This window comes from Talpa europaea (genome assembly GCF_964194135.1).
Source record: "Talpa europaea genome assembly, chromosome: 10".
Classification (NCBI taxonomy): Eukaryota; Metazoa; Chordata; class Mammalia; order Eulipotyphla; family Talpidae; genus Talpa; species Talpa europaea.
In genome coordinates this window covers 79,598,520-79,624,792 of record NC_140077.1, presented here as the reverse complement: position 1 = coordinate 79,624,792, position 26,273 = coordinate 79,598,520, and the positions used below count along the sequence as shown (strand labels likewise).

Genomic DNA, 26,273 nt, shown 5'->3' with positions numbered 1-26,273 from the left:
TGTTTCTGAGATTGGAGGCATTATTAATAAATGTGATCTGGTGATCTAGTATTGTGAAATATGCTAACGTTTGAAAAGTCCGCACAACCCAGTCAATCTATATTTTTCAATTGACCAACGCAAGATATAATATTATGCATAGATTAAAAAAAAATTAAAATTATAAACAGACCAGTAAATCAAATGTAATAGAATATGAAAATCTCAGTAATCTTGTTTCAGATTCTACCTTTCAACAAACTACCTTTAAGAATCTATCACTTCTTTAGACTTGTAAGAGCAAAGGAAAATATCCATAATTATCTATGAAGGTTATTAAACTACTCCTCCTTTTACCAACCAGTTAGCTGTGTTATTTACTTCATTCAAAATAACACATGACAGCAGACTTAGATCTAGCTGTCTTCTATTAAGCTATAATAGAGATTTACAAAAATGTAAAAGTCACTCTTTTAATGTTTATTTGTAATTCTTTTCTACAAAATTGCTATTATATCCACATGTGAAGGTTATATTTAAGTGAATTAATAAGTACATTTCTTATTCAAATTTTTAAATATAATTTATTTAAATGATATAACATTATCATTTATATAAGCAAAGGGTATTTTGTTTCTGAGGTACCGAATAATTTTTCAGTATATAAAAAGGGTAGAAAAAACTTAAAGAATCCCCACAGCAAGTGAGTTTTTATTTTTTTTTATTTTTTAAGCAAGTGAGTTTTTAGTTTGAAGACTATTTCACCCATTCACACAAATGTTGAAGTTCTTTTTTGATACAGCAATATGCATATCTTTATATCCTATCATTTAGCGGCATTCTTAGTATTCTCTGACTATGATGAATACATTGATTCAATGAGTGCATCATGAACAAAATCGATAAAACAACAAACCAAAATAAGAAAATGCAAAAATGAATAAAAGTCAACACTTCTTTCAAATGGATCTATCATTTTACTGCATTTACATATACTACATATATTTTGTTATATATACTACATAGAATTTGTTGCTCATGCTCAGTACTATTAAACTAAGCTTCTTAGCATCTTAGAAGATCATGTCTATTACTTATAGCATTTGCTCCAATACTAAGTCCAAGAGGTGAATTTTTTGAATACCTTTACACTCAACAACTAATCTCAGTTAAACCTGGACATCTAAATTGTATTAAAAAGTTAATCTTCAGGACCACATGCATCCTTCAAATAAAATATCACTTTTAATAGAATTCAGTGATAAGAAAGACTTAAATTTTGATGACACTTTGTAATAACTGCTGTCTGAGTAAGTATAATGTGCAGTCACTATATTCATATTTAGTTCTCAAAGAGTTACACCAATCAAAGATAAATGAAATCACCAAAGAATGCCAAGACTTTGTATTAGTTTTTTATTTAAAGACTTACTCTTATTTATTTATGCACACAAGAACTGGGGTATAGGCCAGAAGTGGGGGGTTGAGAGGATTCACCAGAGACAGAGAGGGGAGCAGAACAGGCAGAGTCACTAAAATACACTGCTGAGGGGAGCAGCAGGTGGGACAGGAGAGGTCTGCTGTGCCATATGTGGGTTAGCTCCCTGGCCAGGGAAGAAACCCATGCTGGGGTAGCTGCTGACAGTTTCATAGAGTTGACTTTAATCCCTGTGTCATCAAAAAGGCCCTTACTAACTTCAATGCATACAACCCCTAGCCTTTGAATCAACTGATAACAAGTAGGAAAAATTTGCTTCGCTCAACTCCTTCACTAAGCTTATTAACCTATTCTCAATAAAACAAAATAAACTATATGACAAACTATAACTTTCTTCTAACTTACACTTATCTAATATAGTGATTATGAGAAACCTTGCTTTTTCACTTACTTTTGCCATACTTTCTCTCCAAGGTGCACACTTTTGTAATGAACGGTGAGATGATCCCTACGACCAAAACATTTTCCACATTCTTCACACTGATGAGCCTTTTCACCTTAAAGATCCAAACATTTTGATTATCAAATACATTTCAGAGTCTTAATCTCCCAGAAACAAATTATCAAACAGTAAGATAACATGGTGGGTTATATTTGAGGCAAATAAAGTAATCCTTCATTCTGGGGTTTTTGCTTTATATTCCTTACTCAACTATTTTTCTTCAATAAATCTGCTTACTTTCATGAATGTGAACCTTTTTCCCCACTTGGAAAAAGGTTCTGTTATAGACTTCAATCTTACCTTTCAATGTAGCAAGATAAATGAAATTACTTCAAACCTCAGGAAAATTTTAGGGATATTTAAGTTTGTATATCAAACATGTCAAATGAATGTAACACAGAATCAAGATAGAGCTATCTTAAATGTTTATAAAAAGGAGCTAAATATTTTCAGATATTTGTACTTATAAGACTACATCCGTGGGGATTTTTTACGCTTGCAATGAGCCAAAGTAACAAATATAAAGGGAAATCTTAGATGAGTTCAATTTCTTATCCACGTTCTTATATTTGGTTATAAAGTCTAATCTTTAAAAATCACAGACTCAATACCAGTGTGCAACTGAACCATGTGACTTCTAGAATTAGGAATTAGAATTCTCTTCCTATAAGTTAAAATGCACAATTCCAATGAAAAAAACCATCAAACTGTCAGTCTCAAAGTGAAGATAACAATTGTAACCTGACTCATTGGGATTATTTAAGAAACAAATATTATCTATTTCATACTTTATAGTTAAATTATGTTTATAATCATAATAATAATCACCTGTTCTACTGTGCTCATAAACAAGGCTCTTTCCCATTATTGTGCACACATAGTTCATCCTCTTTGCATTTCCTTACCAATCTGAGAGAAAAATATGAAAGAAATCCCCAGAGTATAAAACTTACAAATAGAGAATAAAGATCTGAAATTGATCACGTTTATTAAAGTACTCTCTCCAAAGAGAGAGTTTAATAAATTCACGATTATATAAACTTTAGTACCTAATTATAATCATTTCTTTTCAAACATGTGAATTTTGCTAACTTCTCTCAAAACCCATCAAAATGAGAAATGCTCTCTTGGCTTCTCCCTTTAGGGAAGTGCCAAGAGCAATTATACATAACCACATAACACACAAAATGCAACTTTTAAGAACTTGACTAAAACAAACTTTAAAGTATAATTTGTCACAATAAAGGGCAAACAACATCACAGTGAGCAAAAACATGTCATAAAACTATGTACTTTTTACATACTTTTAAAGGCCTTTATAACCAGCAGAGGGTTCCGAGACCAATGTATACAAATTTATTAAAATTATAACCAAAGAAACATGATGTAGTAGATCCTTTCCAAGAGCATTTTAAAATGATTTTGAAAACATCCTTGCAAAACACACCTTACCTGAATGTATTTTTTTATGCTTTGGAAGGTGACCTTACCTGAATGTATTTTTTTGTGCTTTGTAAGGTGGTCATGACGAATAAATGTTTTCCCACATTCATCGCACTCGTATCTTTTATCATCATGATGTACTCGTAAATGAAGTCTATAAAAAAATATTGAAGATCATTGAAAGTGGTGACATAGGAGGAAAAAAATTAACTCTAAATAGTGAAAACTGGCTTATATACTCAGCCACCCTCATACTTTCTTTATATGCTCCATATCTATGACCTTCAGGGTCTTTCCCACTCTGTCAACTTCAGAGTCCCCACACCCTTTTTCTAAAAAGCACTTCAACAACTGTACTTGCCCACACTACTTCCTTCTGGAGGATACGCCTTCCTGACTCTTTAGATCCTAAATTTCACTGAACCTACCAATGTCAAGGGTCATTATCTGATTGGCAAAATCTCAGAGGTAGTAAAATTGGGAGTGAATACAGAAGGAATCAGAATTAAATGGGGTAAATGTACAAGTGATCTAAATATAGGTTATATAATGATAACAAATGGTAAAGGAAATAATTAAGAATTAATTCTATTCTGGACAAGTGATGCCACTTAAAAATTGAAAGTTGAAAATTCAGTAAATTTTATAAGTAATCAACTTTCTGACATTACATTTTACTTTTCTTCACACTAGCCAAGTAAAATGTGGATCATTGTATAGCCACCCCAAACCAGATTATAAAAGGTTTAAATTATTAAAATTCATTTAATTTTTCATTTTTTTAATTTTTTTTAATTTTTCACATCATTGTTCATTTTTAAACAATTATTTGCTTCCCCCACCCCCTCAAATGTAGTCCCCATAGTTTCCTGTACCAATGCACCCGTGCACCATTACCTCAGTCCCCTGTGTTCCTCACTCCCTCCCTATGATTCCCCTCCCTCCTCCTACCCTACAGTATGTCTCTGATTTATAATTGTCTGTTTTTGCTTTGTTGTGTTTTGTACTGTTGTTATTTTTTTACACTGGTGTCTTATTTGGTTTCCCTATATTCCTGCTATAAGTGAAATCATCCGATATTTTTCTTTTTTCTTCTGGCTTATTTCACTGAGCATAACTTCTAGCTCCATTCGTGTTGCTGCAAATGGAATGAGTTACTCTTTTTTGATTGTTGAATAATATTCCACTGTGTATATATACATCTTCTTGATCCAGTTATCTATTTTTGGGCATTTAGGTTGCTTCCAGGTTTTGCCTATTGTAAATAGTGCTGTAATAAACATAGGTGTACAGGTGTTCTTTTGAAATCAATGTTTTTGTGTCCTTTGGGTAGATCCCTAGGAGTGAAATTGCCTGGTCATACGGTGGCTCCATTTTTAGTAGACTGAGGAACCTCCAGACAGCTTTCCATAGTGGTTGGACCAGTTTGCACTCCCACCAGCAATGTAGGAGAGTTCCTTTTTCACCACATCCTCACCAACATTTGTTGTTGCTTGTTTTTTTTGATATGTGCCATTCTTACTGGTATAAGGTGGTATCTCAATGTGGTTTTGATTTGCATTTCCCTGATGATAAGGGATGTTGAACATTTTTTCATATGCCTGTTGGCCATTTGCATTTCCTCTTGGGAGAAATGTCTTTTTAAGCTCTTCTGCCCATTTCTTGACTGGATTGTTTATTTTGTTTTTGTTGAATCCTGTGAGTTCTTCACATATCTTTGTGATTGCTCCCTTATCAGTTGAATGGAGTGCAAAGATAGTCTCCCAATCAGCAGGGTACCTCTCTGTTTTGGTTTAACTTTTCTTTTTTTTAAAGATTTATTTATTTTTATACAAGAGCTGGGGTACAGGCCAGAGGTGCAGGAGGGTGAGAGGCTTCACCAGAGACAGAGAAGGGAGCAGAACAGGCAGACAACAGAAATACACTGCTGAAGTGAGCAGTGGGCGTGACAGAGAGGTCTGCGCACCATGCGGGATTCTCGCTTGCGCAGCTGGGATCGAAGCCGCACTGCCGAGGCTGCGGACAGCTTCACAGCACAGCACTCAACCCGCTGCGCCACCCGGGAGGCCCGTTTAACTTTTCATTTTAATTTGAATTATTTCTATCCCCACAATCCTCTGTGTACATATATGTTCTAGTGAAATGAATAGCTTTCCCATTCAAGTTGCCAAAACAGGTGTTGATTTTACTATAACTAAAACCAGTAAAATAACTAAACACATTTAAAGGGGAAACATTCTGTGTAAACTTAAAAGAGATCAATAATAAATGAAAGTTAAATATTAAAGCTTTAACAATGAAATTCATGAGGGCATTAATAAAAAATAATTTGTACACATACCTCATAGTAGATCTATTATTTATTCAGAAAAAAAACCTCATAAATTGCAAATGTTGTTAGAAATCAGCTATAAAAATAATTATATAACTTACAACTAATACAGGCTTCCCAACTTTGCCATATTTTATGATATTTTTTGATACTCCAGTGAAGGAATGTATTAATTTTAGAACACAGCTTTAACTCAAAACAAAAGTAATGAAATAACTATTTGAGTGATGACAGTGAAGATAGTAAAGCATTCAGCAAACTTAGTGGTGAGGAAATAATGTTTTAAAACAGAACAAAGTTAATATTAAGAAATCATAATGTCAGGGGAAAAGCCTATACAGTAAAGATTTTTTTTGCCCAATTTTACTTATTATAAGTTTTAAAGAAATGTTTTTATTGAACAAACAAGTAAAGCAGGGCCTCCCTGGTGGTGTAGGAGTTAAAATCTCAGTGTTCTCAAGCTATCGCCAGCCACTGAGGCTTGAGTTCGATCCCTGCCAGGGAGATAACCTACATGGTGCAGCAGACCTCTCTTGTCTCACCTGCTGCTCCCCTCAGCAGTGTATTTCACTAGATCCACCTGTTCAGCTCCCCACTCTGTCCCTCTCACCTCCCTGCACATCTGGCCTACACCCCAGTGCTTGTATGCATAAATAAATAAAAATAAATCTTAAAAAAAACAAGTAAAGCAATGATAAGAAAATGAAATTAAAATGGAGATGTGATTTTATGACATTTAAAATAGGGAAAAGATGACTTACCTATACGAACTTCCATGACGAAAACTTTGCCCACAAATACTACAAAGATGAGGCTTTTCTCCACTATGGATTCTCAAATGTTCTTTCAAAGTAGTTCTATGTTTAAAAAAAAAAATATATATATATATGTATATATGTAAAATATATATGTGTGTTTAAAAGATTTCATTGATGTCATTGTATATATTAAAACAGATTTCCAGAAAGCTTTTTAGAAAGGTATTATAATTAGCAGACACTATATTTTTGCTCCCTATTGGATTTGTCTCACCAGCATGCATACATGCTTAATTGTGGCTTCCTCCTTAAAAATACAAGTAAAAACAATTTAACTTTGACCTTGTTTGCCACTGGTTTGCTCAAAAATTTAATCCTATAGCATTAGTAAACTTTTAAGAAGTAAAAAATTCTTATCACTACTAATAATTAGGTAAAATTGATGTAAATTTTGGTGGAAGGTAAGTTTTAAGTCAAAGAAAAATTTTATGTACTTGTACTTTCAGATGCCAATGTGAAAAAGGGAAAACATGCAGAATACAATTATTGCTATCCTAACACATCCAGCCTCACTGCCCTTGGATAAGATACTGTGTAATCTCTGTTGTTCAAAACTATCACTAGTATTTCCTATAATACTAACATTCTGATATTTCGCACATATTAAAAATGCTGAGTAAGATGGATAGTTTTGGGGAAAAGGAAGTAAAAGGCAGTATGTCTGACCTCTGCAGGCTTTTGGTTGTCATTACCAGTGGATGGTTTTTTCCCAATCCCAAAAGCTGAATCTGAATCTTAAACAAAGGTAGATCTATGTCAAGAGATGGTGCTCCTCTATAAGGTCCACCAACATTTGACAAGAGAATCTAAAGGTATACCCAAGTTTGTAAAAAAAAAAATCCATAAACCTATTCCTAGACTCCTACCTATTAAGAGATTAAAAGTTAAAAAGTTATTTTGGTTTTTATTAAAATTTTGTTTTTACAGAAAGATCTTTAAAAGGAAAAATAATTTACAAGGCATAAAATGAATTTTATAATTTATCAATCTGTAAGAATGAGTTTTCAATCAAATACAGCATGGCATGATGATTGTCCTATTTTGTCTCACATTCATCTGTTATTTTTAACTTTTTTAATTATAGAACTTTTATATACTAGAATATAAAATTTATATATATGGGGTCTCTGCAGTGGTGCAACGGATTGAACCACAGCGCTGTGAAACTGTCCACAGCCTCTGCAGTGCCAGTTTGATTCCCGGCCAGCCAGGGAGATTCCCACATGGCGGCAGACCTATCCTGTCTCACCTGCTGCTCCGCTCAGCAGTGTATTTTGGTCCTTCTGCCTGTTCTGCTCCCTGCTCTGTCTCCTGTGAATTCTCTCACCTTCCTGCAACTCTGGCTTGTACCCGTGCTTGTATAAATAAATAAATCTTTAAAAAAATTATATACATGGCTTAAAGAACAGTATTAAACACTTATATGCAAGGTAAGAGACAGAACATTGCTGTACATTAGAATGATTCAGAATTCTTCTTGATCTGAATTCTTCTTGCAATCTTGCTCTCTCAGAACGATCTTATGTTAAGGATTCCCTTGATAGTTAATTTTACTACATGTGTACATAGGTATATACGACCTATATCACTAAACATACTGAATGCTTTAGTATAAAACGCAAACCTAACGATATTGCCACTATTTGATAAGACCCACAAATAAATGTTAAGAGGTTTCCTGGATCAAATCTGACTGAGGCTTCCCTAAGTATTATTAGCAAGAGACCATTTCAGTGGGTAAAATCATGAACAATTACTGGTGAACATAGAATTCACCATTATCTGAGCACTGAGAAGCTAGAATGGACTAGGTATAGGAAATCTGGCAGAAATATGGTTAATATGAATGTGCAACTATGTATTTTCTTCTAAGCATATTACCATGACCTACCTTTAATTCTCATGGATAGGTCAAAAAAGAACTTTTCTATGAAATGAAACTAGTGTCATCAAGTAAATCAATCAGCAAAGCTTAATGAACTTCATTAGCTTACAGGTACTATAGAGAGGCAGAGTACAGATAAGAATTTGGATCAGGGAAGGGGGAATAGAGTTGCTATTCAATATGGGTTGCTTCCTGGCTGGCTGGGAATCAAACTCCTGCTGCAGTGGCTGCAGACAGCTTCATAGGTTGCATCTTAACCCTTGCGCCACCAGGGAGGCCCCTATTAAATGTTCTTACCACAGTAAAAACAAACAAATGAGAGGACATTTTGCACAGACTGACTCAAATATTCTATCTTCTAGTTAAAAGAAGAAACATGGCAGCAAGGATCTTAACAATGGCAACCCTCAACATGGAATGGGTCATTTCCACTACTAGTATGGACTGGCTACTGTTACACATGTTATACCTGACATCTCGGGATTTTCATTCACCATCCTCTAGTGAATTCCCTTTGCCACTTTTCCATGTTAGAATGCCTACTTCCTATAGCCCTGATTTCCTACTTACCAGTTTACTTTCTCATTTTGGCGAAACAAGCACTTTAACTTGCTTCATGAGTAAGAGGACAATAAAAGCTAATTTTTAACATTACGAAAAATGTTTTATTTTCTCAGACTGGATTATCACTTTAAGAACATAATTCTAGGTTGGAGATTACTTTCTTTCAGAATTTTGAAGGTACAACTGAATCATCTATTTGTATTGTTAACTAATGGCCTGTGTGGGTGATAGAAAAGCCAATTATCTAACTTGTAAGACAATTTTTACTCTAATACTCCTTATTTTGCCTCTCCTTCATCCTAGTTCCAAAGTTATGTTATACTGCCAGTTCCTATGCCTCCTGTGGATTCTCTGATGTAAACTAGGTTCTTGATTTCCCCATTATCACTTCTGGTAGATTTGCTAAAAGTCAGTTACCATTGATAAACCTGTTTTCTGTCTCTCAAACCTATGTTGCTCTTGTCAACTTTCTGTTCCTCTTTATAGTTTACTGACTTTTAAACAAACAAACGATGAACAATTAAAGTAACCTTCAATGCATTTTTAGTGAGATTACAGAAAGGGACAAAATATCCATATAAAATTTACTAATGTAAACTAGCAAATCTTGACTTTACACTACCTCCTATAACATTTTATATAATCCTTTTTTTATCCTTAAATTTCTCCAGAACAGTATCAGTATTTTTTTGGGTGTAGTTAAGACCTCACCTTTCTCGTACTGATTTTCCACAGATAAAGCAAGTCCATTTTCTCTTTCCACCATGGGTACATTCTATATGGCGTTTCAAATTTCCAGTGTCATTAAATTGGCGACCACATATATCACATGGAAAAGGACCTAAAAAGGAAACAAAAGTATGCTTTTAAAGGCGAGGTTGTGGAGAAAAAGAACTCTCCTGCATTGCTGGTGGGAGTGCAAATTGGTCCAACCACTATGGAGAGCTGTGCGGAGATTTCTTTTTTTTTTCAAGATTTATTTATTTATTATACAAGCACTGGGTACAGTCAGAAGTGCCAGAGGGTGAGAGAATTCACCAGAGCCAGAATGGGGAACAGAACCGGCAGACTGATGAAGTACACTGTTGAGGGGAGCAGCAGGCACAGCAGGAGAGGTCTGTGCACCATGTGGGACCCTCACCGGTGGCCGAGGATCGAACCAGCTCTGCAGAGGCTGTGGGCAGCTTCACAGCCCAGCACTCAACCGTTGCACCACCAGGGGAGGCCCTGTGTGGAGATTTCTTGACCTACTAAAGATAGAGCTTTCATATGATCCAGCAATTCCACTCCTAGGTATTTACCCAAATGACACAGAAACATTAATTCCAAAGGGTACCTGCATCCCTATGTTTGTAGTGGCACTATTTACAGTAGCTAAGCTATGGGAACAACCCAAATGTCCAAAAGTAGATGACTGGATCAAGAAGATGTGGTGCATATATACCACGGAATATTACTTAGCAATCAAAAAAGATTAACACATGCAGTTTGCAGCAACATGGATGGAGCTAGAAGGGATCATACTCAGCGAAAGAAGTCAAAGAAAAAGAAAAATGCCGGATGCTCTCACTCATAGCAGGAATTTAGAAAACCTAAATAAGGGACCAGGAAAAAGTAAAAAGTAATTAATTAATAAAGTAAAAATTAATTAATACAAAGTAAAAATCAAAATCAACAAGCAACTATAAATCAGAAACACACTACGTGGGTGGGGAGGGGTGGAGAGAGGAAGGATTAGGGTCAAAATAAGAGGGGGTGCAATTGTATGGGGAATATAACCAAAATGAAAATGCATACATTGTGCAAAAATGAAAAATGATGTAAGAATTATATAAAATAAAATATTAAAAAAATAAAGTTTAAAGAGCAGACACCAAATGAAAATAAGTAGGTATGTTATAAAGTTGACCCCCCCCAACAATTACTGTATATTATGCAATTATTTATTTAGTTTTCTCTTCCCTTCTAGATTATTTATTCCTAGAATGCAGGTTACAATTACCTCTGTATCCCTAGAGTTGAGTATAGGGCCTAACATCTAATTGTATAGTAAGTGCTGAGTATAAACCAATTCTTAATTTGAAATCAGATTAATAAAATTAGAAAATAATATACACTAAATTTCTCAGGATAGCGAGAAAAGGGAAACTGAAGAAGACTCAACAGAGCATATAAGAGAGTTGTTGGTTTGAAAATATATTGTTGTTCCTTATAACCACAAATGTTTAATGACATTGAGTAGACAAAAATTCTATGGCACATTTCTGGTTAGTCTTATAAAATTAAACCCAGATTTCTCACAATATGACAGTCAGTGGACTCCAAAATTCACCATGATTTACCAAAGTTCTACTGAATAACAAACTGAAAAGAAGACAAAGGATGTGTCAGAAAGAAGTTGAGTTGGCACAGTTCAAGTGAACTATATACTTGGAAGATGTTTCAGAATTTGGAAAAATAAACTGAAAAAGAATTTCTAATGAAGAACTGATCATACAACACAATGGAGAGAAAATGACATTTGGATACTGGAATTCAAACACTTATCTGTAAACAAAACTGTTGAGTAACCCCAGTAGTTTGGAGGGAGGTTCAGTATGTTTCTGCATGTTAGAATAAGAAATGCCCTCAAATTGTATACTGTATTAAATATGTTTAACATAGCCTCACTCAAAATCTCTAATTCAACTTCCATAGGATCTGAGTCTTTAATTCATTTATTAACCCATTCAACAAGTATTTTTTTGAATCTTAATTTGTATCTAGCATTGTGTTAAGTACACTAATAAGAAAAACTCCTTCACCACTGCCTACAATTTTCCTCTCCCAAAAAATCTCCAATGGAGTTAGGAAAAGGAAAGTCAGCATTTGCATAGTTGGAAAAAAATAGAAAAGCAAATAAAAGTATCCAAAAAAGCATACTATGGGAAGTGTGTTAGGTGAAGAATAATAGACATCAGCAAAAGTTTTTATAAATAACTAGATGTGTATCATGGAAGGTTCCAGCTGGACAGAGAAAGAAATGGAGTATTATCTTTCATGTTCAGTTATTCATCAGGATTCTTCACAGGAAGTAAAAATATTTTCTTCACTTACACTGGATATCCAGTTTTGCATATAGCTAAACCTTTTTGAACTTTCATTTATGAAGCTGAGTAGGAAGCTTAAACTAAAGCAGACTTTCATGCTAACTTTCTATATAGACTAGAATTAGATTTGACTTCTACACAGTGGAATCAGGTTGAGTCTAAGACTCCATTTTCTAAGATGCCATGGTTTAGATTTCTAAGTGAAACTTAAACCTGACTAAGCCATTCAGTGATGATGTAAAAACAAGAATCCTTTGCTGATCATGACTGCAGGCTCCTACACTGCAGAGTCTGGTCTGATCCCAGGTCAGACAAATGGATTTGGGAACCAATCCAAAAGTGTCAACGTAATTTACCTAACTTCAGACTTTTCTTGTGCCAGACCCTTTAAAACTTCCCTATTGCTACATGCCTTGGGACTTCCCAGTGGTTGTACATCTGAATCTTGACTCCTATTTTAAATATATGCTACCAGAAAAGCAGGATTTGGGAGGTGGAAAATAATAGGGGGAAGGGGCTCAATGGACCAATGGTGGAGAATAATGGGTGCTTTGGTGGTGGGTGTGCTGTGGTCACAAAAAATTTAAAAAGGTGTGAACCTATACTTCTCAATCATATACAATATTGTAAACCAATGTTGCCTAGATTAAAAAATTATACGATTAAAAAAAAATCCTCCGTGTGGATTCTGCACAATTTTATAGTCCTGCAATCGTCAATTACTAAGTCAAATGGTTTCCACATTCACAATTTTGTATTTATACTTAATTTTAAACATAATTTGTTTTAACCTGTTGTGCAGAAAATTTTTTCACAAATTTCTTTTCTGCTATATTTACCACTCCTGCATTTTATGTCATTTACCAATTTCATAAGCATGAAGTGTATGTTTTTGTCCACACTGTCAATAAATACATTGATAGAACTGGAAAAGGACTCTATTTGGGATGATAAAAATTCATTTTGGGGGCTGTCATAAATGTACCTACTTGTACTGCCATCTAGACCACAAGTGTTTATGTTGTTGTAGTATTAGAGAAAGAAGTCAGCAAATATAATACTGAATCCCAAATCTACTAAGTTTATTGCATTCCTTAAAAAAAGATAACTTTTTTCCACACATACACACAAACCTATCCCAAACACAAAACTATCCAATAATCAATTTTGAACTAATGCTACTTATGACTAGGAATGTATCTGCCACCAAAAAATAAATAAGTAAACATATTTTACTCATCTCCAGGAACTGAGCAAATCTGGTATTCCTTCTTGTTTATATGATTTTTTTTCTCCTTAGTGGTTCAATAGCAGCAGGCTTCTCCAGCATGATGTGATCATCAATAATTGTTATATGACTGCTTTTAGAAAAAGTAATTTGCTTACCCAGATGGAACTTTTCTTGATGCTTTAACCGTGCAAATCGTGATTTGAAATGTTCTTCACAATAGGTACACTTGAAAGGTTTATCTTGAGAGTGTAGAATCATATGTTCCTCTAAGTGTGGCCTTCGAGTAAAAGATTTCTTACAAATCTAAACGAAAATGCACATGAAATATAAGGGAACCTGAATTAAAACACAGAGCTCAAGGTGAAAAAGAAAAACCACATAAATTCATGAAAAGATAAATTTCTATAGAAATTTCTGGAGAAACAGAAAGCCTAGCAAAAGTGTAATTAAATTCTAATTGTGATGAAAAAAAATGTCTTAAAGGAAGTATTGTTAGGATTTATTTTAAATTTATATTAAAAATTGCTGAATTTCAACTTCCTACATTTCTGACAGCTTAATTTCTAGGATTATGGAATAATGTTACTATATAATTCTCATTAAGATTTTAAATACATTAAGTTTATATTTTAAATCACTTATATGTCATGAATAAAAAATTTACCATTATTGCCATGTATTTAATTAGAAAGAAGAGTAAGAAACCACAGAACACATTAAAATTTATTTCTTAAAGTACTCAACAGGAAGAGACACAATTTTATAAACATATTTGGCAGACATTTGAAAAGGGAGAGGAGGGACTGATGTAATAATAATTATATAATAACAACATTATAACGTGTAGTATGTATCAGGTATGATACTAAGCAATTCATGGATTATTTTATTTAATTTTCACAATAATCCTTATGAGGTAGATACAATTACCATTTTACAGATGAGGATGATGAACTCAGTAAGGAGGAGAAAACATAGTATGTGAAAGTGAAACAATAATTCCTAGAAGCTGAAGTCAGTGAAATGGTGAGAATACAGCTGTATATATAAATTGAAGCTTATAAATAAAGAAGCTAGAATGACAGCTGGTGATTCCTTTAAACAATGTTTACCTAAAAATGAGATAGTCCTTTAGTGGTGTGGTAGGATGAAGGTATTTATAAAATCTTTGCTACTCTTACCATTGAAAAATAGAGACTAATTCTTCTCCATTTAAATCTGTCCTAGCTGTAGTGACTTTTTTGAGCAACAGAGTGTATTAGAAGTGATGCTCTGGGACTTTTGAGGCTCCACCACAAAAAGCCTTACAGTTGTTATCTAGGCTTCTTTGAACATGCACTCACCCTTGGAGCCTTGTTGCCATGCTAAAAGGAAACTCAAGTAGCCACATGAAAAGATCAAAGTAGAAAAGAAAAAAGGCTTCTGGCTTACTGTTTTGGGTGAGCAGTTAGCATTACCAATGCTAGTAATACTAAGCTGCCAGCCATGTGAGTGAGCCACTGGCAGTGGCCCCAAACAAGAACCACCCAGACCATTCATCAGTTGAAAACAACTGTATTTCTGTTGATGCCATGTGGAACAGAAAATTATCAAAATGTGTCCCAAATTTAGATTAATTATCCACAAAATTGTGAGATATTAAGAAAATGGTGGCAGACACTAATTTTTCCAGGTGGTTTGTTACAGTAGCAACAGACAACCAGAAAAATTCATTCACTCTATATTTTGCAATGTAGCATCACAGTTTATATACACAACAACGAATATATCATACAGTAACTACAATAAAAATTGAAACCAAGATTTCTATTTCTCAGGTTGTCAACTAAAAATTAATTAATTTAATTTAGAAAAAAATATTAGCATAACCTTGTACAAAAGAAACATTTTAAATGTATAATAGGCTAGGTTCATAATACTTTAAAACCTAACTACTTCCGCCATGTAACATTACATTTATTTTGCTTTTGTTTGAATGTAAGGGTGATTAACTTCATTATTATTTTTAATTTTATTGACGTTTTTGGAAGTAACCCTGGTTTACAACACTATATATGATTCATAGATTCATAACTCTTTAGCTGTATGTTACAAACCACACCCATCATACCAGTCTTCTACTATAAATAAAATATCTTACATCACATTTCCAACTTTCACTCTTAGTCTTCTTAATAGAAATAAATTCTTGAGCATTTTCAGGATGAAATCTAGAAAAGAAAAAGATTATTAAGATTGTTAGTTAAGTTAGTATTTCAAATCTGATGATAGTAATTACAAGAGCCAGGCATGGATTTCTTACAGAAACCACTTGTGATTACTTCAGAAATATAGGAAGATATTATCACTTTAATAAATGTGTATGTAGGCCTAAGTTTATACTGAAACAAACACAGAGAAAGCGAATTACATTTTAAACACATTCAGAAACCTAGCTATTCACAGATAATCTTTACGGTTATTCATTTGTTTTTAGACCATATTTCAGTAAATTTAATTTTCAAAGCATTAAATATGCCATACACTACTCTATTTCTCAAAATTTTTATACATTGAGGACAAAGTTGAGCATGGAGATTAAATTCCCCAGAGTTCTAATACCATATATTTTGAAAACACACTTGTCAAATTTCCAGACAGAAATTAGGATAACCAAAATCCTGTAGTTTGTTTCAACATCAAAAAGTTTCATGATAACATTATTTAAAAAGTATGAACAAACTAACACTTGCTACTCTTTTCTTAATAAATATGTAATCTGCAAAATATTAAGCAATGAAAGAACTGGAAACAAGCTTTCCAAGGATGTTTTTAGCTTACTACATATTTAAATTAGAATTCACAACATACTATATTATGGAAGCAAGGTAATACTTGCCTCTTAACATGCTTGGCTAAAGTCTTCTTGCTTGCATGAAGTTTATTACAATAAGGGCACTTGTGCTCCTTCTTATGAAATTCTGTTTCATTACTGTGCTTCTTTCTGTGAACAGTTAGGTTAGACTTTGTCGAGTATCGCTGGTGACAAATATCACACTCAAAGGGCTTCTCACCTGTGTGAACACGTGTGTGGCTCTCATATTTCCCTATAAAAAGAAAATTAAAATGAAATTCAATACATTTACAACATAATGATTGAAATGACAGTGGAATAAAATATCGTGATTAATACCGTATTTAACACAACCATACACCCAAAAAATTACAACTTCATGTAAATGTGTATTTCTGATAAACCTCAGACTTACTGCTTTGAGTTTACTACTTCTAAATTTACCTTTTCCAGAAAACTTTGCTCATTAAAAAAAAATAAATTATTCATGTTTACATGAATACATTTTAAAATTCAAGTTTTTGGGAGATTTGCTTAAAATTCTGTTGGCAAATTCTCTGAACTGAAATAAAAATTTCATATATAATCTTTAAATTTAAAATAGACCTTCAGCAGAAGATCTATACACTTAAGATTTAATATTTTCATATTTGACTTTTACTATGTGTATCCATAAACTGAAAGAAATTTTCAAATTGGACAGTCCATGTAAAAATTTCACTAAAAGACAAAATATTTTATACACATATGTAAAATAATATTTTCATTTCTCTTCCCACAGATGGTAATCTAGGAATCACTCTATAAATCTAGAATACTCAAAGGAACATATACTTCCTTAGCCCATTCGTATAAGACCTAGCCAACTTAGAAGACATTAAGAAACAAGTGAATTGCCTGTATTTGACTACATGCATAATAGTGAACTGCTGAAGTCAACATTTATGAGCACTATCAGAAAAAGTAAGAAAAGGAAAAAATTAACACGCATATGCACAGAAGCTCAGTTTATTTAATGGGAGATTTATGTTATATTCTGAATAAATATCTGAGTTCTATACAAATGTTCAGTTATTTCCAAAAGAAAGAATCAAGAAATTTTAATATACTTTCCAAAGAGAAAAGTTACAATAAAAAATTAAATACTAGACACATTTTGGCTTAATTTTTATTTATATTCCTACATAGATTAAAATTCTTCTAGAGTTACTTAAAACACAAATTTCCACTTTACAGAGGCAAAACAGCATCACAGGAAAGGGCACAGACCCTGGACCCATGCACCTGGAAATGAATCCTGGCTCTTTAAACTGCAGGCTATGTGACCTTGGACAAGTAACCTTTATATGCCTCAAATCTTTCTCATCTGAAAAAAATGGAATAGTATTTACTTCAGAGGACTGTCATAAGAATAAATTGATAAACATAAATTGATAACAGTATCTGACACATAACAAATTCTCAAATAATGTTGGCTATTATTACTACTACTCTATAATCAAAGCTGTGAAAGTGCACAGTTAGTATCCTAAGTAAAAATTCCAATTAAGGATACTTTCAAGAAAAGGTAATAAAAATAAGAACAAACACTTTCAATATGAAGAGCAATTTTCAGTTAAAAGCTTAGCTTTGCTTTGTCCTGAAAAATAAATGTATACATTTTTCTTCAGACCAAAGCTAATGTAAAAGTATAGCATTTAAAAAAAAGATAAATTCTGTATGTATCTGTATGTATGTATGTATATACACACAATGGAAATTTTAAAAACCAAAAATATTGCCACTGAGATTATTGCCAAAAAGATTATAATGATTTGGATATTTAGTAAAAAAAAATTACCATTACATGATTACATTTAATAAATAGAGTATATTATTAAAAATTAAACACAACTGCACTTAGATTAAAAAATACTGCGGAAAGGGGCCCAAAGTGTTTTTCTTAAGGTAAGGGGAATGGTGACAATCACAGGCAACGAAAAACCAAAGTATGATGAAAAATCCATTATATATTCAGGTATAGCACACACAAACAATGATCTATGGCTTTTTCTATATGCATGTAGTCAGGAAACTCAGTCATTATTTAGGTACCTACTAAGATTGGCTTTTTAATTAAGCTAACAATTTTTTTAACCTCTCTCTAATTTATTAACACTTCATGGAATTGTATGGCTCCACTTGATTTGCAGTATATGTTATAACAGACCAAACTTGGGGTTTCAGCTGAGAACACTGGAAGAACTTCACTTTGTCCTCTTGCCATTGCTAAAACTGACTGGTATCCTCATTTCTCCCTCTGTCACTGCTGGGCATATCCTCCATTAACACAAGCATATATATACCCTACCCCACCACCTCGTTCCCTGCTGTGTTCAAGAGGTAAGATCTACCATGGGATTTTATTTGGGAGAAGGGTGTTCTTCTGTGTCCCAAAGTTAAATCACAGACATCACATCTTATAAATATGTCCTAAAAAACAAGAGTTGAGCTACGTTACGCTTTAGATCAGTGTTTTACACTTAATGGTGATTAGTTTTCATAGTCAGTTCCTTGGATTGTGACTAGTATTGGTGGGGAAAAAGGGAACAGAATAGAATCAGGGTGCATTCACACTAGTTTCATGTAATTGTTTTTGCATCATCGTATACATGAACAAAACCATGTAACGACATATTGTATAAAAATACGTGTGTTTCTCACCTCAAACTATCCACAAATAGTTGGAAAAACAGTGATCTATGTAACCTGGTATAATCATATGATTACTGCTGTAACATAATTTCTTTGGAAGTATGCTTTCTGAGTTGCTTTCTCTCTATTATTATATGGTATGCTTATATTGGATTCCGTAACATTTGTTACACATCTATCTACTGATTATGAGATCAGGTACAGAGTACAAACACTATCAGAATGGGAAATTATCATGTACAAGAGTCAGATAACTCTCCACTATAAACATAGTCAACATTTACAGCTGCTTCTTTCTTAAGGATGGGAATTCAGTAATAATGTATAAATCAAAACATTCAAGGTTTTCAAATAAAGTTTCAATAAAAAGAAGTATTCCCTCACAGAACACTAACCTATATCCAACCATTCTAGATCACAAACAAAATGTTAAGCAACTTCATCCACAGGATTTTTCCAAACAGAATCCTAATTATAATTGTGTCACAAACCAGGACACACAAACTAAAGATATTTTCATATGAAAATGTTTGACTTCATGCTTCAGTATTTATATATTCCCCCATATAGGAAATTATCATCGTCAGATTTTATGTAGTTTTTCACAAAGAGAAACATAGGCAAATTAGCTCATCACATATCTGATATCGCTAAATCTTCACTTATACCTTAAACTTACTCACATGATTTATGCTGAAGAATATTTTATTAAAAATATTTAACTTTTAAGTAGAGAATTGTGTCACTGTTGTAAGTCTTCCTCTACTAAGAACTAAGTGGATTCTGTCAGGATAGTCTAGAATCAGTTTTTTAAAAAGCTACAAAACATTTTCTATCTCTAGAAAAGATTGTGGATTTTTTTTTATTAATTGATATTTTAGAGGTAACATTGGTTTATAACATTATGTATGATTAAGAGGTATAGGATGATACCTCTTTTAAACCAAGGAAAAAATTTAGTTCCCAGTAGAAACAATAAAAAAAGAAAAATTATCCAAATTTTCTGTCATCCCATCTGTCATTTTCTCCCCATTTTTGCCTTTTCATCCACTAGGTTTTGGTATTAAGGGGAAAAGGTCAAAGAACTCTTATTTGCATAAGAATAGGCTGAGAGGAGGACAGCTGGTAGCCTAAGGACAAATACAACTGGATCAGTAGTTTCACTCCACACAACTATTAAATAACATCAGAAAGGATAAAAAGATCCAAAGTAATGGAATCAAATTAGTAGACTACATATTGTGGAGCTAATGGTTCCAGCAGGTCTCAAGAGTTTATTTATTATCTCTCATAAACCCACTCCAAGAAAGCCAAGTTAGAAGCTTAAGGAAGCCTTACTAGTTTCTTACAAGTCCAAAATAAAGTCAGAAACCAATCTTTCAATTTAATTCAGTTAAACAAGAACTTAGTGAAAACTTATTATTTGAAATGACCTGGGTTATTACAAAGGTGACCAACCCCTTAGCAATTTCTAAAACACAACGATCTCAATGTCTTTACACATGTCACATGTTGGTTTTTGGGCCTTGTAAACTCCTTCCTATTTTTTAGGTCTCATTTTAAATACTATCTGCTCTGTGAAGTCTTTCCTAACTTCTTTAATCCTCTCTACCTATCCTTATAAGTTTATTTTTTGTTGTAATATGATTATTTTTGTATATAATCAAGGAGAGAGAATATATCATTTCATATTTGTTTAGCAATATTTGGCATATTAGAGACATTCAATAACTACATGAGATTAATGATTAATAAGAGCAGCTAGCACTCCTTGAACATCCTCTAAAAGCCATACAATATTTTAAGTGATTCACAGTCTACCCCATTTCATTCTTATAATAATTCCCATAATTCCCATGAGAAGATACTATTAGCATCATATTAGCCTCATTCTATTCAAGCTATAAAGAAACAAAAGTATAGATTTGGATTTTAAAAATACAGGCAATCTGACATCACCATAGCTCATACTTTCTAATCAGTATAATATAAACTGTCTGTCTCTATCTCTTTCACTCTGTCAATCTCTAAGAACTTGAGAAAAGTCAGTTCTTGCTTAGTGAGGCTACCCAATAGGTGGGTAAGAAGACTACAAGATAAAATACATTTAAAAAGGTGGCTGGAAATAAGCCTACAATATGATCTATTGATTCCCACAACTATCAAAGGTCACCTTGGTTTAAAAAGCTGCAAACTGCCCTCCTAATATATCAGGACCTAATCTTGAACAGTATTTTTCCAAATACTCCAGATTCTCAGGACATGAAAGGAGTACTCCAAAAGTGTCTTATGGTAAAATAATTTGAGGAAATGCCAGGTTGAATAAAATTAACAGAATTCTTTACTAGAAAATTTTACAGTTAATACAGATTACAAATTATAAAAGATTTTTTCTAGTTCTACCTGAATACAGAACCGCTGTCTCATAAAGCATCTCATGGAGCTAGTGTTCAATACACACGTATTGAAATCTTTGTGCAGGATCTACAAAGGCATTTGTGAAGTGACTGTTGCTCACTCATCTTGAGACAACTTAGGTCAAAGAAGGGGGAATGCAGGAGGCATTAGCTAAGGATACAAAGTCTAGGAAGCAGCTCAATCAAAAAAATGTTCTCTTCTCTATACCCCTCAGAGTAATTGTTCATGGTTGTAAAAGTGTCTTTATCAAGTCACATTTACACATATGTTCTTCCAATTGACTGAATTACTCAAGAGAAATAATTTTATTCATATTTGTAGGGAGCCTCATAGTGAAAACAGTTGATACTTATTAAATTGGCTTGTCAAAAGGGTTCCGATTTAAAGAAAGATATTAAAAGCATATTAAAAAATAGAGGTTACCACAGTTATACCATAGTATGCACTATCAAATTTTGAGAGCAAATGATTACCAATACATTATAATAATAATTTCCAGCTATATAACAAAAGTAACACTGTGAGACACATGTGGTATATTAAAATGTATGAGTAACTTTACAAGATTAAATTTAGATGTTTCATTTATCATTATATCTTTATGTATATAGATATCTCTTGTATTTCATAACTTTGATTTATAAAAAACAGTCTATTAAAAGTTCCCATTAAACAGTTCATATAAGACACTTCCAAAAATCATTTCACTAGCAAATATTAGATCTCCTGAATTTAAATATTCAATGATACATTTTAAACTTAAGGCTGTAGGCCATATTTCCTACATTCACTTTTCTAATAAAGGGTGATTTGTTTATTATTACAAAAAACAAAGAAAACTAATTACGATGGATCCTCAATTCTCTACCTACAGGCTGACATTACATTCAGCACAATTCTATTTCTAACTATGCATTAGTATAGTATGAAACACCCCAATTCTAGACAGTACTAGGTATTAGAAAAGTGAATATATTTCTAATGCACATATTACCATATGGGGGGGGAACAGTACACAAATTATTAAATTACATCTAATGTAATTTTCTACTCAATTTTCTACAATGACTCAAAAATGGCACTAGCTATGAAATTAACATATAAATCAAAGTTCTACCATTCTAATTACTGATACTCTGTAACTTTTCATACCATATACATGAACTAATGATCACCAATTGTAAGCACATGAAAAAAAATAAAGGATAACATTAAAAAATCATGAATGACAACAAATTTAAAATAACAGATAAAATATATACTGAAATCAAGTGTCCTTGCTCAAGTAATCTTTTTAAAAATGGCCTCTCATTAGTTTTTCATTATCACCTTTTCAATAAAATATCACAAAAACCATAAGTTATTAGAGTGAGAAAACAAGCATTCTTACCTATTCGGTCAAATGTTTTATCACATTTAGGACACTGCAAAATTTTTTTGTTACTGTTTTGAATGACTACAGGAGTTAACCCCTCATGAATATTTCCTACAGAATCACCAGCCTCAGGTTCCTCTTCTGCATCATGATCTTTTTCGCTGTGCTCTTCAATGTCAGAGTATTCATCTGACATGTCCTCTAGCTCATCATCTTCAGCATTATATTCACTTCCAGGATCCTCAGAATCATTTCTGTCGGACTTTTCCTTATCAAAACTTTCTTGATTCAAATTGTCTGACCCATCACCACTTTCTTGCTCATCATCACTGGTGTCATCAAACTTAACAGGGCACTTCCTATTTCTGTTTGATCTTCTTGTAGAAAAACTTCTCTCTAGCATTTTTAACCCATGTTTTTTCCCTAATAAAAGGGATCTGTGGGTTTTAGCCAAATGATTCTCTAAAGACTTTTTGTAACAAAAATGTCTACTACAAAATTTACACTGATGATTATTTGATAGTCTTCCAGTTAATTCATTTAGTGTTTCCTCTGCTGATGACTTCTCAGTTAGCTCAGACTGAAAAGTAGCAACATTTTCATTATTTAGCAGTTTAACTGCATCTATAATGTCCAGAAATTTTGCAGCCTCTAAAACAAGAGGTATTTCATATTTGTACACAAAAAACTCTGATGTGTAAAGAAATTCAAGCAAATGTTGAAAAACGGAGTGTGTTACGTGATCCAGGGTGACAACATCTGTGCTTGGATTTTTGCTTAAACATGCGTGAAAGTAACTACTGCCAACAGCAACAACAACTTTATGTGCACTAAATTCTTTTCCTTCTACTATTATAAGTAAGTCACAGAAAGATGGCTGCTTCTGCCTATCATCATTTAAATACTTCAGCAAATTCTTATTATACTGCAAAGAACTCAAAAGTTTTCTCTGATCTGGAGAGGGAGGAAGTTCCTGGAAACAGCGAAGAGCTTCAGGAGTTGGTCTTTCTGTGGAATGAGAATAGGTTACTTGGTCACAGGCCACTGCAACATTGCCTTCTGAAGATTCTTTATGATAGCCTAGATGGATTTTCTCGTCAAGATTTGAAGTAACCTTTCTCCTTTTCTTCATTGCAGTACAACAATTTCAGGACAAGAAACTTCATAAGTATCTGAAAGGATTTATAAAAGAAAACTAGATTGTCTTGGATAACAGCTTCTGGAGGGGCGTGCCCGAGGGTTTCATGGTCTGCAAAAGAGTAAGAATCATGTAAAATAACTCCTTGCCAAAGCAATCCTAGATCTTGCACGACATTCGTCAACGAAGCTTACTAAATTGTTACTAAATGATCATAAAGTCACAGCTTCCATTCCTTGTGGCTATGATTTTAGGGCAGCAATCAAGGATGGCAGGGTTAGAAAAGACAGCCAACAAAAGAATAATTGTAAAGGAAGCCAGGGCACACCTTTAAGGCCCGATTCACGAACAGGGTGGGAAACAGGAGTGCAGAAAAAAAAGGGGGACCCCACCAAGATGGTTGAGGATGCAGATTGAGGCGGGTTACATTCGTGGCTAGGGGCGTAGGGTTGGTGACAATAAGGCCGTCGCGGGCCCGAAATCCACGTCTCTTCATTAACATGCTTTCCGACGGCGGGCAAGACACAGCTCTTCAGGGACAGAGAAGGTCCTGGGCCAAAACCACCCGGCAGGAGACCGCCCCAGGAGGGGCGCAGAGCAGGAGAAGGGTCAACGGGAGGGACGACCAAGGGAAGCACAAGAGCCTTCCCAGGCCCTGCCCAAGAGGCGACTGCACTCCCAGAAGGCGAACCCGCTACCCTTCCCACCCCAGCTTCCCTGGGCAAACGCCCCACAGACCCATTACCGGGAACCCAGGGCTCCCCCGCTGGCTCCCAGCCGCTGAGCTCCACTCGGGGCGCGCCCGCTCCGGGGCCTACCCACTTCCGGGTTCAGCCCCCCACTCGCCCTCCCTCCCTCCGCTCCTTCCCCTCCCAGAGTCTCGCCGCCTCCGCTGCCACCGAACACGTCAACCGAGCGCGCAGCCGCGGAGCCGCCAAAGAAGCCGGCGTGCGCCCAAGTCGGCCACTGCGCCTGCGTGCGCTTCATTCTTCACGCATGCTCCGTATGTTCTCCTAGCTCCCAGGGGACCCAAGCTACGCCCCAAGTCCGTTACTACGGGTTTTCGCAGCGGTTTGGTGGCCTACAAGATTGAGCCATTAGAACCCTATCGGTGGAAGGGGCGTGGGAGCGGAGAAGGCTGAGGAGAATTTAAAAGAAATTGGCGGAGGCGCAGTGCACCAATGGTACCATCCCCACCAGGGCACTTAAAAGTTCGTAATCTACAAGACAGCAACCCAACTAACGGTGGCATGTACCCAAAGAGCTGGGGTTGCTGTTATTTTTCTGATTTAGACGGCTAACGCGGTTGCACTAAAATTATTTGTAAATTTTTCATTGTACACAGAAAACCTTTGAACATGTGTATGTAAAAGTATACGACTGGTAAGACCGGAAAGGAAGCCCATACAAATCCTCAAAAACAAAGTTTGAAACCTGTGCCTAAGACTTCCAACAGTCCCAGATGATGCTGATACTGTGTGCTTTTTCATAGCAAGACCCTTTTAGGCTCCCAGTATACCTGGGTGGGGGTAAATGGGTGGGGTCACCAATCTGGTCAACCATCCAGTATACTTGGTCTCTGCCATGTTTCATTTTCTTTGTGTCTCTACAATCTAGGGTCTTGCTATGATATATAATCATCTAGCATGATAGTCTCAACCTGTTCTTTAAAAATGGACAGAAGTGAGAAAGACAAACCTAGATTCATAGGGGGAAAAAAATTGACACATTGCTTATAGTAGCTGACTATAACAAAAGGCAAAATCACTAAGAATGATACCATTTTAAAAAATTAGTAACAACACTGTCCTAAATGACACATGAAATATTGTACCTAAAAGCTATAGCATACACACGGAACACTTAAGAAAACAGATCAAGTATTAGGCTATAAAACAGTTATCCATGATTTTTAAGGAAATTGGGACAAATACTCTGTTAACAATGTAAAAAGATTGTCAAGGAATGGCAACAAGAAAATTTCCATATATTGTTAATTTCCATATACTTAATATAAGTTCCAAATAACATGATTCAAGGAGTAATCACAATGACATTGCAGGAAATGAAAATTGCAAATCAAACTCACCTCTAAAAGTTAGGTGCAAAAATTCTTAAAAAATCAAACCCAAGCGATAAGTTTGTTTGGTGTGTTCGTGTGTGTGTGTGTGTGTGAAAGAGAGAGAGAGAGAGACAGAACACTCAATTGGATTTAATACAGGAATGCAAGAATTATTTAACATTTGAAAATTAATACATCTGGGTAAGGGGTTATTCTGGCTAAACCAACCTAACATGGTTCTTGCTGAAGGTGAGCCAAAATATCAGCTGTCAGCTGAGTGAGTTAGAGAATGCAGAACCAGGTGTCAAGTTTAGAGGATGGGGGATTGTGGCTAACCTATTAAAGAGGTTTCTTGCTAAAATTGGACAAGGCAGAGATTAACAGACACTTGAAAGTCAGGGCCTCATTGAGAAAAGAGTTTAGAGAAGTTTGGCCAAGAAGAGAATCCTTGGTAAGTATCATCCAGTAAGTT

General features: G+C 34.4%; 1 protein-coding gene across 1 annotated transcript in view; it reads right to left on the bottom strand.

The window, feature by feature from the left end:
• The window catches only part of ZBTB41 (zinc finger and BTB domain containing 41), a gene marked incomplete at both ends in the record, with an annotated part of 35,229 nt that extends 11,496 nt beyond the window's left edge, over positions 1-23,733 (bottom strand). The window contains 8 exons of the mRNA XM_084244737.1: positions 1,869-1,974; positions 3,410-3,516; positions 6,456-6,551; positions 9,673-9,802; positions 13,437-13,584; positions 15,422-15,491; positions 16,160-16,367; positions 22,617-23,733. Of these exons, the coding sequence (XP_084100863.1) occupies positions 1,869-1,974; positions 3,410-3,516; positions 6,456-6,551; positions 9,673-9,802; positions 13,437-13,584; positions 15,422-15,491; positions 16,160-16,367; positions 22,617-23,733 (1,982 nt within the window). The remainder of the gene's footprint in view (positions 1-1,868; positions 1,975-3,409; positions 3,517-6,455; positions 6,552-9,672; positions 9,803-13,436; positions 13,585-15,421; positions 15,492-16,159; positions 16,368-22,616) is intronic.
• Positions 23,734-26,273: the final 2,540 nt, after the last annotated feature.